General features: G+C 31.9%; 1 protein-coding gene across 4 annotated transcripts in view; it reads right to left on the bottom strand.

Annotated features, from left to right (window-relative positions):
- Positions 1-267: 267 nt before the first annotated feature.
- Tango6 (transport and golgi organization 6) overlaps positions 268-19,467 on the bottom strand; it is a 41,713-nt gene continuing 22,513 nt past the window's right edge. For all 4 annotated transcript variants that reach the window (XM_075356099.1, XM_075356100.1, XM_075356102.1 and 1 more), the window contains 4 exons: positions 15,253-15,430; positions 8,116-8,267; positions 4,452-4,565; positions 268-679 (listed from right to left, as the gene is read on the bottom strand). In XM_075356099.1, coding sequence (XP_075212214.1) covers positions 494-679; positions 4,452-4,565; positions 8,116-8,267; positions 15,253-15,430 — 630 coding nt within the window. In that variant the 3' untranslated portion in view covers positions 268-493. The remainder of the gene's footprint in view (positions 680-4,451; positions 4,566-8,115; positions 8,268-15,252; positions 15,431-19,467) is intronic.

The following is a 19,467-nucleotide window of genomic DNA, read 5'->3' as shown; positions in this document are numbered from 1 at the left end:
AATCAATTGCACATTGATTAACTAACTGGACGGTAGTTGATTTCCCTGAATCAGCATATTATACAGTTTCTTTCTGGGTATGGTGATTTTTGAGATAGGTTAGCCAGATTTGGTTTGATTAATTCAGGCTTGTGTTTGGAGAGGGGGCCACTGATGATGTGCACCATATCTTATATATAAGATGTATTTCATATTTTAAAAGTTACAAAAAAGAACAAAAAATGTAATATAACAGAAAATTTGAGATCAATAAAATGATTAAAGATATTTGTTTATTAAAAATCATACTTTATTTATCATTAAAAATATACAAGTAATAATTGATACAGAAGAAAATTTAAAAGTTCTCTATGATTTCATAGAAACTACAGATGTAATCTTCAACATCAAAATGTTTCACATTTTATTAAGTAAGATGTGATTTTTTGTTAAACTGTAACAACTAAAATAAGAAGCCTTAAAAATAAGTCAATTAAAAATCCATGAAGAATAATTAAGGGGGTGGATCAAGAACATAAATTCGTTTAGAGAGGTTTTCAGGAGGGAAAAGGATAGAAAGAGTGGACTTGCTTAATTCTTCTAAGGCAAGTTGTGAATGAAGTTTCACAACATCATCCTTATCTGTTAAATAGATTTTCTTTAATGTACGATACAACTGCAGTAGCACTGGTTCCAGAACCTAGAAAACAATAATAAATTTACAAAATAAATACATTAATAACAATTCAAGATCAAATAATTGCTATTAGAGAAATGAAATTTCTAATGGCAGTAAAGGGCTGCAATTCTGAAGTAAACTGAATATGAAGCAAATTTATCTGACACAAATTAAAAATATTCTCCTCTGAAGAAAATATCAGAGGATAAAAAGTTAAGAGTAGTTTTATGGAATGAAGAGTAGTTTTACAGGCAAACTGAATGGTTGGACCATAGGTTGTCTGATGAGGTTTCCAAAACAAGTAAGACTAATCCAAATTTTAAAATGAAATTATATAACACTGTAGATGGAAACATTTTAAGGTGAGGATTTAGATGGACAAATAGGGATAAAATAATGCATATGAATAACAAATAATGCAATTACATACCTCCATTTACAAAATAAACAGGAATCATTTAATAAGAAGAAAAAAATAATAGGGGATGCTGATTCCTGTCACTAACAACTTAGTAACGCAAGGTATGATATTAATTAATACCTACATTTGTTTCTATGTCTGCAGTTTTGTGGATGAGCTGGATCCTTTCTGTTTTCTATTTCTAGAAAACGATAATAAATATTAATTCAGATCTGCGATCTCGGGCATTTCCTATTTCACAGACTTTGAGGAGGGACAGGGTGTGAATGTATATTTGTTTAGTGTTAGAATAGAGCACTCACAAAAGCCCAATAGTAATTATGTTATGTACTTGATTAATAAAAGATTATTAATCAAGTACATAAAAGATTATGTATTTGATTAATAATCAAGTACATCTTGATTAATAAAAGATTATTTAACTTTAGAGATGAAGAAAGTCGATATCTCTTTATCAGAGACGGGTTTAATATTGTTTTTAATTATAATCTAATGTGAAATTTATTTATTTCTTAAAATAATATAATAAATAGTAGCGACTGAAACATTATTAACGTGAAATCTCTTTTACAAACAATTTTTCTTTTCTTGTAATATACGTTTATTCCCAAGGAAAAAATAACTATATGTGAAATTTATTTATTTCTTAAAATAATATAATAAATAGTAGCGACTGAAACATTATTAACGTGAAATCTCTTTTACAAACAATTTTTCTTTTCTTGTAATATACGTTTATTCCCAAGGAAAAAATAACTATATTTTATTGTTGTAAACTGAAACATTAAGCTATATTTTCTTGGGCAGGTGTAAAGCATTCTGTCTGTATTCACCTTTGATAGTAGGCACTTGGCTGGCATTTTCAGTATATTTGATGTTAGCACATAAGATATTATGTTAGCACTAAGTTTTATATTTCCCCAATAACATTGTATATTAATTATGTATATATTATACTGTGTATATTTTATGTGTATTATTTGTAAATTTCCTTCTCTTAAGAATTAAAAAAAAATTATTGATTGAAAAATCCTACAATAATTTTCCAATATCATTTTGATTGAAATTATTGATTGAAAAATCCTATAATAATTTTCCAATATCATTTTGATTGAAATTATTGATTGAAAAATCCTATAATAATTTTCCAATATCATTTTGTAAACTAATAAATCACCATTTGGACTAAACACATTAAAAGAAATAATTTTACAGAATAATAAACATATTTTGAGAATATCTGGGGGGATTGTAGATCAGGAAAGAGAAACTTATCCAATCCCCTAATGAAAGACCTGAATACGATCTTCTACATTATTGTACTTAAGGGTCAAGATAATATTGTTTGAGAATTTAAACTGTACTGAAGTTTAGAAGAAATGTGCAAAAAATGAGGGGAGCATTATGAAAACAAATACAAATAATATTCTAAAATTTAAACACAGAATTAATTACACAAAAGATTAAGAATTAAGATTATTTAATTACAATGGGTGTACCACAAAAGGTAAGTAAAAATGAAAGTACATTTACAATCTTACAAATAAAAAGCCACTTTTCAAAAATTTAGGTTAATTAAACTACAGTGGTTTTCTTGGGTTTTGAATTAGTGAAAAAGCAGAATACAAGAAATTATAAAACCACATAACACGTCAACAGGTTATCATAAATGTTAAAAAAAACAGGGCAATGACAACAAAATGAAGGAAAATTTTCTTTCCAACAAGCAGCAAACATTATTTCTAGATTAAACTATCAAACACAACCTGGAAAGAGAAAATTTGAACCAAATATTACATAGAAACAAACTCCTTACTTCAACTATGAATAAAAGAATAATTTGCTGCAGAAGTGTTGAAAGATTTATTAAATAAACCACACAACACTTTGAACAACCAGCTTTTAAATTCAAATTACTTTCTACATTACAGTTAATCCATTTAAAGGGTCCCAAAAAACAGGTCTTTCTCGCACAATTTCAAGAGAATTATCTGAAGAGATATCAAAGCTGTTGGTTAACCACACTAAATAATAAACTTTCATTGCTACAAAAACAGGCTATTTCATTGAAGAATAATTAAAATTTTGCTACAATTTATTTTTTATCAGATAGTGTTACAAAAATAAACAATATAAAAATAAAAATGAATTCTTGAAAAAAGATGTAGGCTACTCATTGAAATCTCAAGACACGAAACCCCCTTGGAGCACTTATTTAGTGAGTCAAAATGGTATCGCTTTTAACATGTTTTTGAGAGGTTATAACACTTTTATTAGTAGAATACACAATAATTTTTTTATTTGCCACAAACATCTACAAAAGAAATGTAAGTTGAGCAAATTTGAAATTTTTATCACCAGCCCCCTCAGAGTTATTGAAGCCAAAATTTGAATTTTTAAAAAGATTGGTTTTTAAAAATTGATAAAAATTTAGGGGTAAGTATATCACCATTAATATTATTTATAATAAAACTACTAACATATACCTAAGTATATCACCATTAATATTATTTATAATAAAACTACTAACATATACCTACCTACATATAAAAAAATAATACAAACTGTGCATGCCATCCCTGCCTCTTGAAAAAACTACCTAAAGTGAAATTTCACAGTTTTTCAACGTTATTAGTAATTTTCTCATAGAAAGAAGACAGATAGGTAAATAAACCACTGGACCAATCTTTTTACCTTGAGAAAATATGAATAAATTGCTTTTTGTTTCATCCTTCCATGACCAATAATTTTTTATTATGATTTTTTCCGTAAACTCTAGCAATCACAAAAATAGGTGAGTGCATTGTAACAAAAATGGCCACCACAGGTATTTAAAAAAAAAATAAAAAAAAAAATAGTTTTAAGTTCCTGTGATATGTAGGAAACAAGTGGATAAGTTTCAATTTTTCTTGAATTGGTCAAGCAACCATCCTTGGGTCACTTCAAATGGATTGACCCATTACAAAAAAAAAAAACTATACCTTTATGAAACTTCACTTTTAGAATATTAAAAAGTTATGATATTATACAGGTTACGTTATGATAAAATCTATGGTAACAAGGTGAGAAGTAGATTGTCCAGACTGCAAACTTAAATGGTATAGTGTGGATCACTTTTTTTTGCATAAGAAGAGTGAATGACAATCAAATCAAATTTATAATTAAATACTTTAAAAACACCTAACTTTGTTTTTATGTAGTAGTGACATTATAGAAACTTGCATAAAACTCTAGTCGATGATCTACTTGAAGAAAAAAATTATGTATTAAAATGTATGCATTAAAAAATACATAAAAGTAGACCTACAAAGTAATTTTATATAAAATATATCTTTAACTTTTAGTCAGGGCTTATGAAAAAGAACAACTTACTCTGAGCGCCTCTGATTGTAAACCTCGCAAAACCAACGTAAGCAGCATAACTGCAGCACGCCGAGGTTCTGGTGCAGGATCTGTAGCTACTATTCTTTCAACACAATTAAAAATCTGAAACAATAGAACAAAATAAAATTTTTAAGTTGAACAAATACTTATGCATATATCATATCACTGACAACGATCAGTGGCTTTCAGTCAACCTGCGCTACTGTGGAGTTTGGGCTACACAGTGGGTTGCAGTAGTACCACTGTCGGCTAAGTAAGGACGTTTCCTTTGTTAAATTGTGTCTCCATTTCATAGGTTTGTGAGGCCAAGAATTTTTCTAGATCCTCTAGCAGGTTCGAGAAGCGATTCGCTACGACCTCGCTGGTGGTCTGACTTAGGAGCTTTTAGCTTTTTGCTCAGGAAAGAGATTGTGAACGCTCACCAGGTCTTAAGATAGGTGATAGTTTCATTCAGGCTGAAAACGTAGTGCATGGTGTTTCAGTCGGTACTATTTCATTTAAAGCTGCTATGGAGCAATCCGGAGGAGGTTGCTTGGACGACTTTGTCGTTTGGCCAAGGACCTGGTAGCTGGTGACCCCATCTGGCCGAGAAGGTCAATAGGCAGTTCTCCACCAAGACCCCGGTCCTATGTAAAGGAGGTCTCTACAAGGGTAGTGGAGCGTCCTTGTCCACTAGTGAATTGCACTAAAAATCAGTTAATACTGTGGAGGGAGAGCGAGGCTGTGGAGGGTGAAGGGCGCTTCCTCATGAAGTCAAGGGTGGTAAAGGACGGTGATGTGGTGGTTGGTTCTAAGCCAGAGGTCTCGGGGACGGAGCCTTCTGTAGGAAGGAAGCTCTGGGACTGATGGTTTGGTGAGGATCGAGGAGATGCAGTCCGCATGGACTAAATTCTCTTCAAAGAAGGAGTCTCAGATTTCAGTGTAAGCTCAACAGTTAGTTGACTCTTACCTGTCCGAGTGTAGTTTGATGGTTACTGAGCTGGCTTTAAAGTCTGAAAGCCTCCAGGGCGCCAACCGGGCCCTTGATACAATTGTGTCAAGGCTCTCAGGCAAGGTTGACCAGGAGGTGGAGGGAGTCAGGGGTTTCAAGCCAGTGACAGGTGAAGCTCTTGGCGAACTTCACAAAACTATTAAACGGGTGAAGGTTAAGAAGCCTATTTCCTTTGCCATGGTAACTGCCGCTCCTGGGCCTAAGCAGCTTAGTCCACCGCTGGCAGGGGCTTTGTCAGCAGGACTTTGTGGCAGGGGTTCAGGGGCTTTGTCAGCAATTGCCTGCTGGAGACCAATATTCTTAAGAAGAACAGGCTGAAGGCTCAGTTGCTGCTCAAACGGAAGACGCAAATATTGGTCTATGATTTGCTGATGGCAATGAGGGTAGAGGAGCCTGAAATCCTCAGGGTCATATACAGCCAAAATCCTGCGTAGGATATGGCTGTCAAGGACTTTCTCAAGGAGACCAGGGTGGTCTGGCAGTTATTGGACCTCTGGCAGTGGTGGTGGACCTCTTGCAGAGTTATTGACCATATAGAAGTACCCCGGTGCTTTAAATGTAAAGGCTTTGGTCACACCTCTCTCTGCTGTACAGCACAGTCGGAGATGTGTGGTTATTGCACCCTTACTGGACACAGGGCAACTAACTGCCCTAATAAGACTGCGCCTGCGAAGTATGCTTCCTGTGCCTTGGTGAAAGGCTTTGATGCAAGACACCGGGTCAGGGGTGTGCAATGCTGGTCACACGACATAGCCCGGGCGAAGATCATTAATAATACAGTATATGGTGATACCTGAATTGGGGGAAGCTTTTGAGAATGGTCGTCACCATATCGAACGCTTGCACCTGGGGCAGTTAAACCTGCATCATTCCCAGGCAGCCACAAATGAAGCCATGAGGATCCTTGTGCGGAATGGCCTGGATAAGGACAGGCTGCGATGCGAGTGTGCAGCTGCCTTATAGGGGTTGGAATGGCGCATGGAACACAGGGAGGACGTGGAATTGATGACTGAACAACTCTGCCGGTCCATCAAGACTGGCTGCAAGAGGGTCCTACAGCGTCCTAGGCCAATGAACAAATCCTTGGGTAGCAGCCATCTGCTGATCTGCGAGTGCCTGGAGTCATCATGACCTCTGCTTGGAAAACCTGGAAAAAGGGGAAAAACCTCTTTCTGCAGAAACCTGGGAAAAAGTGATCCTCTGACCTGAGTGTGCTGCGTACTAGAGTTAGGTCAGCTAGAAGATGTTAGCGTCACTCCCTAACGGGAATTATCATTGATGACGTGTATGCTGAGGGTCTGCGGATCTACCAGGCATTCATTCCATAACCAGCCAGTGGGTAAAATGGTATCTCACCCACCCTGATGCCGATTTCTACTTCACCCTCCGGAGCATCTGGTAACACAAGAATGCCTGGTAGGTCACCACAGATGTTAGTGTGGTCCCGACCACCAAACCCGCATCAAACACTGGACAGCACGTGCAATGGCTTTGGCCAGTAATATGACTTAGCAAGCTACCAGGGGCTATTTTGCAACTAGCTTATAAAGGCTTGCCAAATTGGCTTCCTTGATAACATGAACGTACTCATTACAGGCGAAATGAGAAATCGGCGTCAGGGTGGGTGAGATACCATTTTACCCACTGGCTGGTTGTGGAATGACTCTGGGAAAACATTGACATGAACTCATTTCTAAATTGAGGCCAATACAGCTTCATGAAAGGGGTTGGCACTGAGGATTGCATCTTAAATGCATTTTCCGAGGTGGAAAGCGCTGACTATAAATATGTTTTGGCAATTTTTATTGACATAGAGGCAGCATTTCCTTCTTTGTGTTGCAGTTCTGTTCTGTTTTCTGGGATTGACATTCCCAGAAGGGGTCACGGCCCAGGCTTTTGCCGATAACTGTCTCCTGTTAGTTCGTAGTAATTCACAACCACAGCTAGAAGAACGGGCAAAAGCAGCTTTGTCAACCGCAGAGGGCTAGATGGACATGCAAAATTTAAAAAATTTCTGTGCCCAAGACTGTGTTTCCTCATAAGGGTGCAGACAAATTATCCTACAGTTGTAACCCCCACTACATATAAAGGCTGTATCAGCCGAGTTAGAGTTCATAAGTACCTAGGTGTTTTGTTTGTTTGAAGTTGGCTTAAGCATAGGATCTTGTCATCAAATCCTGATTTTTGCATTGCATCAGTGCAAAAATTCGTGCTGCATTTGTTGACTGATAAACAGAAGCAGAATTGAGTTGAAATATATTAGTGCTTGCAACTGCAGACGACAACTTCCTCAAGAATTTCAGACACACTGTTCCTTAAACTCCTTCATTTTTGCTTTTCCACTAATCCGATGAGCATCTTATGCACGACCTCACTCAATTATTAGATACTTGACAACTAACGCATAGATTGGAACCCAGTAAAAGGTTTTATGTTACCTACATATGCCATTATGTGTATATATAGTGGCTGGAGCACAGCATCTGCAGACACTGGTGCACAGTATAAAATGTTAATTTTTGTTTAACGCCCTTGTATTTCAAAGAAAAAAAGCTGTAATAATAAGATACAATTACATATTTTTTTAAAAAAAGTTATATAATTTGTTTATTAATGCCAATAGAATAACAAAATAATAAAGAAGAAAACAACAGTAATTACCTCTGCAGCTATAGGTCCAATTCTGAAACTAAGTAACTGACATAATTCACCAACATTGGAAAGGCTAGATGCACGTACCAAATTATCAGAATCCCTGACACCAGATAAGAATGAGTTTAGCAATTCATTTTTATAAACAGGAATCATATCACCTGAAAGAACAATTACATTGTATAAAACTTCACAGGAAATATTACAAATCATAATTTAAGTGTACAGTTTTGTCAAACCCAAATGTCATATGCATCATCTTTACCTCATAGAATAGTAAAAGTATACATATATCATTCTGCAATAAGGATTGTAAATGGTTACAAATGAACAGCCTGTTATCACTGATAATCTCATCATGAGGGCTCTATTATTATTATTATAACAATCACACAAATAAAAACAGCTCCATATTACATAAATTATATACGCAATAATAACTAGTTGTGATTAGGAAATTTTTACTATTTCCTAAACCAATTATTAAATTCAACTATACAATAATAATATATTTATGTTTAAAATTTATTAATTTAGTGATTAGTAAATCACTGGTAAAAAGTTAATAAAATTTAAATTAATTTATACGTAAAGTTAATTTCAGAAATCTTGGAGGAAGTATTAACTTTCAAAAAGAATAATAAGTTAAATAATAATTCATAATATTTGCTAAATAAAATTTACATTTAAGTTTGAATGAATTTTGTTAAAAAATGAATGTGAATTTTGCAGATAAGAATTGTTTTCTGTTGTAGCATTCATAAACAACACCAAAATAAAATTTAATAAGTCATCAAATCGAGTAATTTTTGAATCATTAATCCTCCTTTTTTTAGATGGATTTGAAAATATAACTTCGGAATTTTTATGAATGTATGAGGTGGTTGATTTAAATAAATCATTGATTTATTGATTTGTTAAAAAAAAATACTTATTGATTTGTTTTATTGCATTAAAGTAATTATGTTCCAAATGATAATATTAACTTGAAGTAATATATATATGATGCATCACAAGGTGCTAACCAAAAGTTCTCAACAGGTAAATGTTTAGCCATGTGGTGTACCCTTAAAACTCTCTGTTTACCTTTACCTACCAATCCTAGATGTCACAAGACTTGGCTCCGTCTGTAAATTTCCATTCTTGGGCAGTGGAGAGCCATTAGTAACATGTGATACAGATCTTTGGAAAAGCGACCCATTGATAGTTATCAAATTAGACTTGGATAACCTTGTTGATAGAGTAGGCAGGAATGTGAGCAAAAGCTAACCCCTGCTTTTATCCTGGTGTGGTATACTCTGTACCACATTAGGACTCAGTTTAGCTACAAAATACCAGATGCTGTGAAAACATTGTCTGGACGATGGGCCCATGCAGTAAATTTGTAAATGAAGAGACAGAAAGCCCATGACAGTTACTGACCAAATGTGGTTTGGGGAACCTTGGAGTTCTAAGAGATAAGGGGAGCCACCAGTGCAGCTAACTGGTGTCCTGTCAAGGTTATGGACTTTAATACCATGGGATTCATTCTGGGTGTGCAAGCACTTGAAATGAGGAGGCTTCCCTCACCTCACCCTGCTGGATGTGACCCCTTGGTGGAATTCAAATTCAGGTTCTGTCACAACTCACTGAGACTCTATTACCTCAAGTTTCAGAAATGTGGGTCAAGGTAGGTCATGTGAGGTTATGGTAACCAAGCCTCCTACAAGCAAGGGAGCAGTGGGCAGATGTTGAGTATAAAGCTGCAAGAGAACTTCTCGTTCAAGTCCTGTGTACAATGCTGGGTTACAAACCTCCTTTTTCCAGTGCCTGGTCAGGCAATCAATCGCACCTGGGGCAGTGTTTGGTAACTGGCAACTTCACCACCCCAGCCAATGAAAGTAACTGTGACTATTAAGTAAATAATTTTTTATTTTTATAATACCAAAAATGTTCATAAAATCTGGCTTTAAACGATCTATTACTTTTACCTATATAAATAAACTCACAATCATTACACTTTACTTCATAAACTCCACATAAATCAGTAGTATTGTTGTTTTAAAATATTTTATTTTATTATATGGTTGTTAGTTTCATATGCAAGTTTAAATTTATCCTTGTCATAAACTTTTGGTATATTATGTCAACAAAATATTTTGAAATTAATGAAAAGGGTTATACACAGGAAAATACCTCGCCTATGGGATTTTCTTTGTCAGCTATTATGTCGGATATACTTACAAGATTTTGAAATAAAATAGTTTATGGTATTATTCATACACATAAGGTTTTATTATGGATTCGTTATGTAGATGATGTTTTTGTCATTTATGATTCGGTTATAAATAATGAACACCTCATAATTTTAAATAAACTTAATTCATATTTTAACGATTTAAAATTTACTTATGAAGTAGATATAAACACATCAAAAAATTTTCTAGATGATAGTATTGAAATTAACATAAACAACCAAATTGTAACTTCGGTATATAAGAAACTTAGAGCCAATAAAATTGTGATGATTCGGATTCATAGAGATAATTTGGATGATTTGATTCTCCTTCATCTCATAAATTAACATATATACAAATATGATTAATAAAGCTATCCATTATATACAAAATAATAATAAAGAAAAATTAAACACAGAAATAAATACTGTAAACACAACTGTATAAACTGTAATTCAAAATGGATTAGTACTTTGTTAATATATATGAATTGATAATATATATTAAAAAAAAATATCAAAACTTAATAGTAAAATAACTTTAAAACCAATTAAGTTTACAGTTTTAAACATGAACTAACCTAACAGTGAAAAATTATGAAAACATTATTTAAAACATTACATTCAGTTCAGTTAGATAAGTAATATAGAAAACTTTCAAGAAATACCTAGAATTTTGTTAGAACCGCACGACTCAAATATATCATTTTATTCATTTTTTTAATGACCTTTACAAATTGCACTACTAGATAGCAGTATTTGATTGTACTAGGTAGCGTAAAACTTGATAATGTACTTGAAAAATAATAAAATTTAAAAAAAAATATACAACTTGTTTTAATAGTAAATGCTGTTACGTAAATGAAAGTAATGAAGATGAAACAATTTTTTTAATTCCCATCATTTCTTTAAAAAAAAATAAAAGTGTTAGTTTACAAGGGATTAAAGTGTTAGTTTACAAGTGTACAAGAGATTATACTAGTTTTATTAAAAAAGGTAAAATGTGGTATGAAGTGAATGATATGACTATCAACAAAAAAAAAATTGGCTGAGAAATTCAATTTTTTTGTTCTAAGGCAATAAATTTTAATATTAAATCCATAAGATAACAGTCAGTAAATCAGTGTTAAATGCAGTAAATCAGTCAGTAAAATGCAGTGTTATCCAAAAAAATTACAATGAAATTGTAAACCATACGCTAAGAGTCTCGCAGATATCATTTCTTCCAGTAAAAAAAAAAAAAATTTCTGTAATATAAATAAAAATGTTTGTAACAAAACGATTATATCTAATAGATAATAGCTATACAATAATAGATAATAAGCAATGTTTAAGTGATCCATATAAGAAAAAAAAAATAAAAATTTGTTACAAAACTCTTACCCACCTGATTTAATTTATATGCAATACATATTACACTTACATAAATAATACAATTCTTATGATTATTTGTTGTTTAATAAATGAAATCGGGCTGGTAAGAGTTTTGTGACAATTTTTATTTTTTTTGCTTATATGGAACACTTATTTATTCCAGTAAAATCTGCTTGGCATAACCATGTTCATACAGATCAGTTGATTACAATGCAGTTTTTTGATTGCAAATATCATTATTGGTTGCTTAGCTACGCGGTTGTTAGTGAAGTGTGTTTTTTCGTTTGGCAGATTTTAGAATAAGTGACTTGAACGAGCAAAGAGTTGCTGTGAAATTTTGTGTTAAACTCGAAAAATCTGCGAGTGAAATTTTTGGTATGCTCAAGACGGCTTACGGCAACGTTGCTATGAAGCGTGTGACATGTTTTAAGTGGCATGGAAGTTTTCCAGATGGTCGTCAGTTGATTGAAGACGATGAGCATTCTGGACGTCCTTCCACATCAACTGATGACTTTCAACACCCTGGTTCCGGCAAATCGACGTCTGACCCTCAGAGAGCTAGGTGAAGAGTGTGGGATATCAGTTGGATCACGTTACGAGATTTTGACTGAAAAATTGAAGATGCACCATGTTGCTGCAAAATTTGTTCCACCCCTGATGACGGATGACCAAAAAACCCATCATGTCCAGGCTTGTCTAGACAAGCCTGGAATTCTAGAACAATTCTAGAATTGCTTGAACGTTCAGAAGAAGAAGAAGAAGAAAAGTTCTTGTCGAGCATCATTACAGGTGATGAATCTTGGGTGTATGGTTATGATATCGAAACAAAGGTTCAATCGTCCCAGTGGGTGGGTGAAACATCTCCCAGACCAAAAAAAGCTCGCCAAGTTCGTTTCAATGTGGTGTTGATAGTTTTTTCTGATGCTCAGGGTGTAGTCCACCACGAGTACCTCCCCCAAGGCTCCATAGTGAACCAGACTTACTACATTAAAGTTCTCAAGCATCTGTGGGAAACTATCCGGCGGAAAAGGCCAGAAATGTGGCAGGGTGGTGACTAGTTTTTTCATCATGACAACACTCCAGCCCATTCCGCCCTCAGAACTCGTGAGTTTTTGGCCAAACACTCGATCACTGTTCTTCTCCACCCACCCTACTCACCTGACCTCACTCCTTGTGACTTCTTCTTGTTCCCCAAACTCAAAAGACCTTTGAAAGGAAGAAGATTTGAGGCAATTCCTGAGATTGAGGGAAATACGATGAAGGAACTGAAGAACATCACAAAAGAAGCGTTCCAGGACTGTTTCCAAACGTGGAAACACCGTTGGGATAAGTAAGTGCGTCGGGGAGGAGATTACTTTGAAGGGGACCGAGACAAGTAACTTTTAAATAAAGTACATTTTGTTTTATGATGTTAGTCAACATATTTTTTGAACAGACCTCATATATAAGCAAAGTTTATGACGAGGATAAATTAAAACCTGCGTATAAAAGTAATCACCACATAATAAAATATTTAAAAAAAAAATAAAAATAATGAATTATACGATTTATGTGGGGGTTTATAAGATAAAGTGTAATGATGGTGAGGATATTTTTTTATAGGTAAAACTAATAGAACATTTACAGCCAGATTTTATGAACATTTTAGATATTATAAGAATAAAAAATTTCACTTCATAAACAATAAACATTCTGATGTTAAATATTAGAAATTAAAAAAGAGATATAAATAAAAATCTAGATATTTTAGAAAAAAAAAATATAAATATAAACAAAGATTCTATTTAATTAACTTACAGATAGAAGTTTGTAGGATATACACTCATAAAAGTTGCAATAGATAGCAGCACCTTTATAGATATTACATGAAATATTTATTTAAACAGTATAGTACTGTAGTAGTAATTGGCTAGTCATATACATGTTAATATATGTTTTTGTTCTTATTTTATTTTATTTAATTGACTTCATACAATTTTGTAGAAGTAATTTTAATCTTTAAATTTTTATTTTTTTTATGTTTAATATGTAATTCTACATAAATATATTATGTACGACTGATGATGTGGGATCTCCCATGAAAGTGCTTTTGTAAAAAATTATATGAAAAATAAAAAATAAGGTAAGAATTGTCTTATTTCTGTACTTGGGTGGATTGAGTTGAGTTATACATATTTAAATTATTAGTGTACTGGTGATATGGGCCTTGAAAGGAGAAAATGTTATTCAAAAGTTTCAAAATATGATCATTATATTACACTATACTATTAGGTAGTGAAAACTGCACATATGCACAGCTGCATGTGATGTGTATATATATATATATTATATATATATATATATATACACATCATATATATATATATATATATATATATATAATACAATTTATTATAATTGTATTTATATATACAATTATAATAAATAAACCACCTAATACAGAATACTGAGATAACATATATCTTACCTTAATTTTTCATTAAAGTATTTCTGTGGATTACCGCATTCAGTTATGACTGAAATCCAAAATGAATAATACTAAATTAATGAAATTGTGTATTAATTTAAATGAGTGCTACTATCTATTGCAGTTTCTACAAGAGGGTGTTATAAAAATTGCAACAAATTTTCATTACTGGTATTTTTTGATTTTTATTATGCGATAATGGAATCATTTCAATCATGTTTGAGGCTATGGGATCCTGCAAAAGTACTTTAATGAAAAATTAAGGTAAGATATGTCTTACCTCAATATTCTGCACTAGGTGGTTTATTTAATAAAATTTAAATATAATTTCAAAAGTACAGAGGAATAATATGAATCTTAAAAAGAATAATTTCAGTAAAATAATATATAAAATAATATATATATATATAGCCTACATAAAAGAGAAACAACATAGTAAGCATACTCTAATGTTGTCTTATTTCATAGAGCAGCATAATGTAACTTAATGTTAAAAATAATGAAGATGTTACAGTGCACTCTTGATTTTTTTATTGTTGCAATAAATTCTATTTTGTATATAATTTCATTTCCATTTCCATATCATATCCCATGCACAAGCTTCAAGCTTATGTGGTGATATCATCAAACCAAATTTTTATTAAAACAATTTCAAAAAATTAATTTTAATTTTACTCAAGCAAATTCTATATATTTTCCAGCACACATGTTGAAGATTTCTGTTTGGCTAGTATGATAATGATGTATAGAGACTACAATATCACCAATTTCAATGACAACAAAACACAATGACTGTAACTATGAACAGTGTTTGGTAACTACAAAAGTAGTAATATATCTACATAGTGCTATTATACACTGGTACCATATAGTGGTGCTATATACCACTGCTGTTACATACATGTAATCACACAGTGCTATATCTACGCAGTAACTGAGCTTGTCCTACATTCAGATATTCAAAAATCAATTATTAAATATTGTGAAATTTTACAAAAATAATTCAAACTAAATAACATAAAACTGTTTGGTTAACACATTTAAAAAAAGAGACAATAAGCATAATATAGTATTAATAACAGTTCTTTACCTAATCGCCTAACAACTCTCATTAAAGCTTCTCCTACTTTCAATCGAGTTGTAGTTTCAGTCTGTGAATACTCTTCTATAAGAGTTACTAACACAGTATCTGGAAATTCAGCAGCAAGAGAAGATATTCCTTCAATAGCACTTAGATATAAATATGAATCTTCATTCTTTAAGTTTTCCTTTAATAAAAAAAATCAAAACAAAACATTTTTCATGGAAATAAGTCTAAAAAAAATTATTTATAAATAAAAGGATTAAATACTGATTAAGTATTAAAACTAGCGTGGGTTTTCAAACCTGTCTCCATTCATTAGCTATCAAAAAATGTAACATACTAGTAGGTGCTATCAAAAAAGCTACGCTCTTAGCCCAATTAAATGAGTTAATGACTGAAAGATAGTTTTATTAAAACTAGCGTGGGTTTTCAAACCTGTCTCCATTCATTAGCTATCAAAAAATATAACATACTAGTAGGTGCTATCAAAAAAGCTACGCTCAATTAAATGAGTTAATGACTGAAAGATAGTTTTATTCCCAGTGTATACTTAGTTTTTTTTTCTCTTATCAAATCATTCATTTTAGTTGCAGAATTAATGAGGTTAGCAAAGTAGATTAAATGCAAGAGATTGTTATGTAATTTAATTTCATCAACCTTACAATTTATTTCTGGGAGATTTCTGTAATAGTTACGAGACCAATTTAAGTATAATTTATAAATAAAAAGATAACAAATATGTAATTTCTTTTTCTTTTTGTATCTATCTGTTATGGATGCTGCCAATCTATAGGCAATACTGCTCCTTGAAACACCTCTGCAGTTGTGTTGCATCTGGTTTTAAGCCATGATAACAATCTTCTACTTGGTTTTATTAAATTTTTGACCTTGCCTTGTCATGTGCAACCACATTTAAGAATTCATATCTCCAAAGATTGTGCATGATATGCCCAAAATATTCAATTTTCTTATTGTTAACAGCAAAAGAAGCTTTGAGCACTATTCATCTTCTCAACAACTTTTAGCATTTGTCACTTTATCCTTCCAAGAGGTTCTAAGAATATGACAATGTAACCACATCTTCAAATGTTTCCAAATTCTTATTAGTTACTTCTACGTGAGTATATATAATATACTAATAAAAAATTATTGAACTTATTAATTTTTTTTTAATAAGTAAAATAAATTATCAATACAATAATAATAATAATGATGCAGATATCCGAAGAATATTACAGTTTCATGGTCACATCCACATGGATTACATCCATGGTTTTTTTTAGCAATATAATTCATTACAGAGGCTAGCGTTTGGGAAGAGGCAGAACAGCACATATCTTCATTGAACACTTTTGAGATTTACTATATCTAATGACCATGTCATCTCATGCAATGTTATTTTATAGGATTTCTTCCACAAATTTATTTTCTACAATTGGAAAAATCTAACTAAAAAAGTTTAACCAATAACAGATGTTTAGTTAGTAATCCAAATTGGTTCAAATAATCCTGAATATGTAGGTGAAATTAAACAGAGTCCAAAATTTGTTTATATACTGTGTACACAGAAGGAAACAGTAAGTGAACTTTATTTGTGATTTTTAAGTTTGTGTTGAAGAGATCCAAGACCATTCCTCTCAACTGGCTTTTCCCTGTATTTAGCATTTCAACAAAATCACTGCTATGACTAAAGTTCTGTGTATGACAAGGATATTTCTCAGTTGCTATACCCACAATTCTGTAGTGTCAGGTATTTCTCATTCCATCACCTGTAGAGGATTAGTGGCAGCATTAAGAAACAGTCCAATATTTACTAAAATGTTCATCTAAGGTTATAATATAGGGTTTTTCTAAAAATGTTTTTAATTTTGGTAAAGGAAGTTGATATTTTTTAGAGAATTGTTTTCTTCATTACTTTTAACATTACTTAAGAAACAAATTTATTCACTTTAATATGAATTATTTTTCATCATTTAAATAGTTAAAATAAATAATATTGAAACAAATGTTGTAAAATATACATTTTTATGTTAGGATCTCATGTTACCTGTTACATTAAATACACAATTTAAGTTACCTTTCAAAATTAAATTTGGTGATTAAGAATGAAGATACTTAGCTATATTCATAAGTTTTTTTATATATTAGTTTTGAAAAGTAGGATCTTTTTCAAACACCCTCTTCTTATTTCATTATTTACAACTTTATTAGAATTAATTTCTTTTCAATATTTATATTAAGTTTGTTTTTTTTTTGTAACATTATTGACTTTCTGAACCACTTGAATGTTTTCTGGTCAACATTTGCCAACATTTCTGTTTGATGGACTGGGTCAGTGTAAGAGTTTTTCTTTTCTTTATTAATGGAGATTACCTGCCTTGGCTTAAATTGTACAATTACCTTTAGAAAATAGAATTCTTTATTTTCAAAACAATAAACCTTAATTTGAAGTACTTTTTTCTTTTTCCTGTTTAACCTCCGGTAACTACCGTTCAGATAATACTTCAGAGGAATGAGGATGATATGTACGAGTGTGAATGAAGTGTAGTCTTGTACATTCTCAGTTCGACCATTTCTGAGATGTGTGGTTAATTGAAACCCAACCACCAAAGAACACCGATATCCACGATCTAGTACAAGTCCGCGTAAAAATAACTGGCTTTACTAGGACTTGAACGCTGGAACTCTCGACTTCCAAATCAGCTGATTTGGGAAGACGCGTTCACCACTAGACCAACCCGGTGGGTTTAATTTGAAGTACTAATGGAATAGAAAATAGCATATATTGAAATAAAGATCTGATTCACTGAAATAGTCTATTACATTGTTTTTTTGGATCAAAAATTACTCATGGAGTTAAAAATTTATTAATACACAAATACAACAATTCAAATGTTCTTATTATATAAGGCAATAATCTTTAATTTTCAAATACTCCTTTCAAACATAGATAAGTAAAAAGGATTATCATCAATGAATTTTTTTGTGTGTATAAATATATATATATTAGTCTAAGATCCAGCAGCTGATTTTTGCAGGTATCTGCTTTTTAATAAAACTCTATTTAAATAAATGATTAATGATAATTTAATACAATACTGCTGAGTTGCCTAGCAAAAATTAGCCACAAATACCTTTAATTAAATATATTGTAATTAATTTTTAAGTGAACTAACCGTCATTAGAAAGAAAATTATGTGAATGTAAAAAAAAATAGTTGCCAGCTCTAAGTCAGTTGCAACATCCAAGTTGCAGGTGTAAATGTTATTGTTAATTATTTACGCTTGTGTTTTTCAAAAAAATTGAAGTTTAATTTCTTCTGTACACGATAGTCACGCTGCTTTTTTGTTTACAACATGAAGCAACGCGCATATTTCTTCTCTCTCAATCCAGACTGAAAGTAATTAGTTCAAATAATAGCAACCACTACCTGCGGCCATTTTTTTACAGGCAACTATGTGTTATTGTGTACAAAAAAAATTAAAACTTCAATTTAGTATATAATGTTTTTGAAAAATACAATATACCATAAATAGACCATAAATAATTAACAATAACATACCTGTTTACACCTGACCACTTTTACGTTACGACTGACTGAACTGATAACCAATTTTTTTTTACATTCTTAACATCATTTTCTTTTAAATTACGTTTAATTCACTTAAAAAAACACACTTGAAATTTTTTTAAATAAATTAATTACAATATATTTAATTAAAGGTAACTGTGGCTAATTTTTGCTAGGCAACCCGGCAGTAATGTATTACATTATCATTAATTATTCATTTAAATTGAGTTTTATTAAAAAACAGATACCTTACCTGCAGAAATCAGTTGCTGGATCTTGTACTACATATATACTAGCAGACCTGACAGAAGTTGTCCTGTTCAAACATTGTAAATCCAAAAATTAAAAAAATTTTCAAATAAACTACAAATTATTTGGACTGTTTAGATGAAAAAATATGTAAAAAAAAAAAAAAAATTTTAAATACCGTACGCCACCACACGTAGTTATCACAACTCAACCTATGAGATTTTTCAGCGTTCTATCGAGAGCTTCAAGTGAATGCTTGTGAGCCATAGTGCATTCATCCCAGATAATAATTTTGCATTTTCTCAAAACTTCAGCCATGCCTGAATGGTTCTTTATGTTACACATTGCGTCTGAATTTGTGTGAATGTTCAATGGCAACTTGAGTGCTGAATGCGCAGTCT

This window comes from Lycorma delicatula, chromosome 2 (genome assembly GCF_047948215.1).
Source record: "Lycorma delicatula isolate Av1 chromosome 2, ASM4794821v1, whole genome shotgun sequence".
Lineage (NCBI taxonomy): Eukaryota > Metazoa > Arthropoda > Insecta > Hemiptera > Fulgoridae > Lycorma > Lycorma delicatula.
Note: the sequence above shows the minus strand (reverse complement) of the source record. Positions and strands in the feature narration are given on the sequence as shown.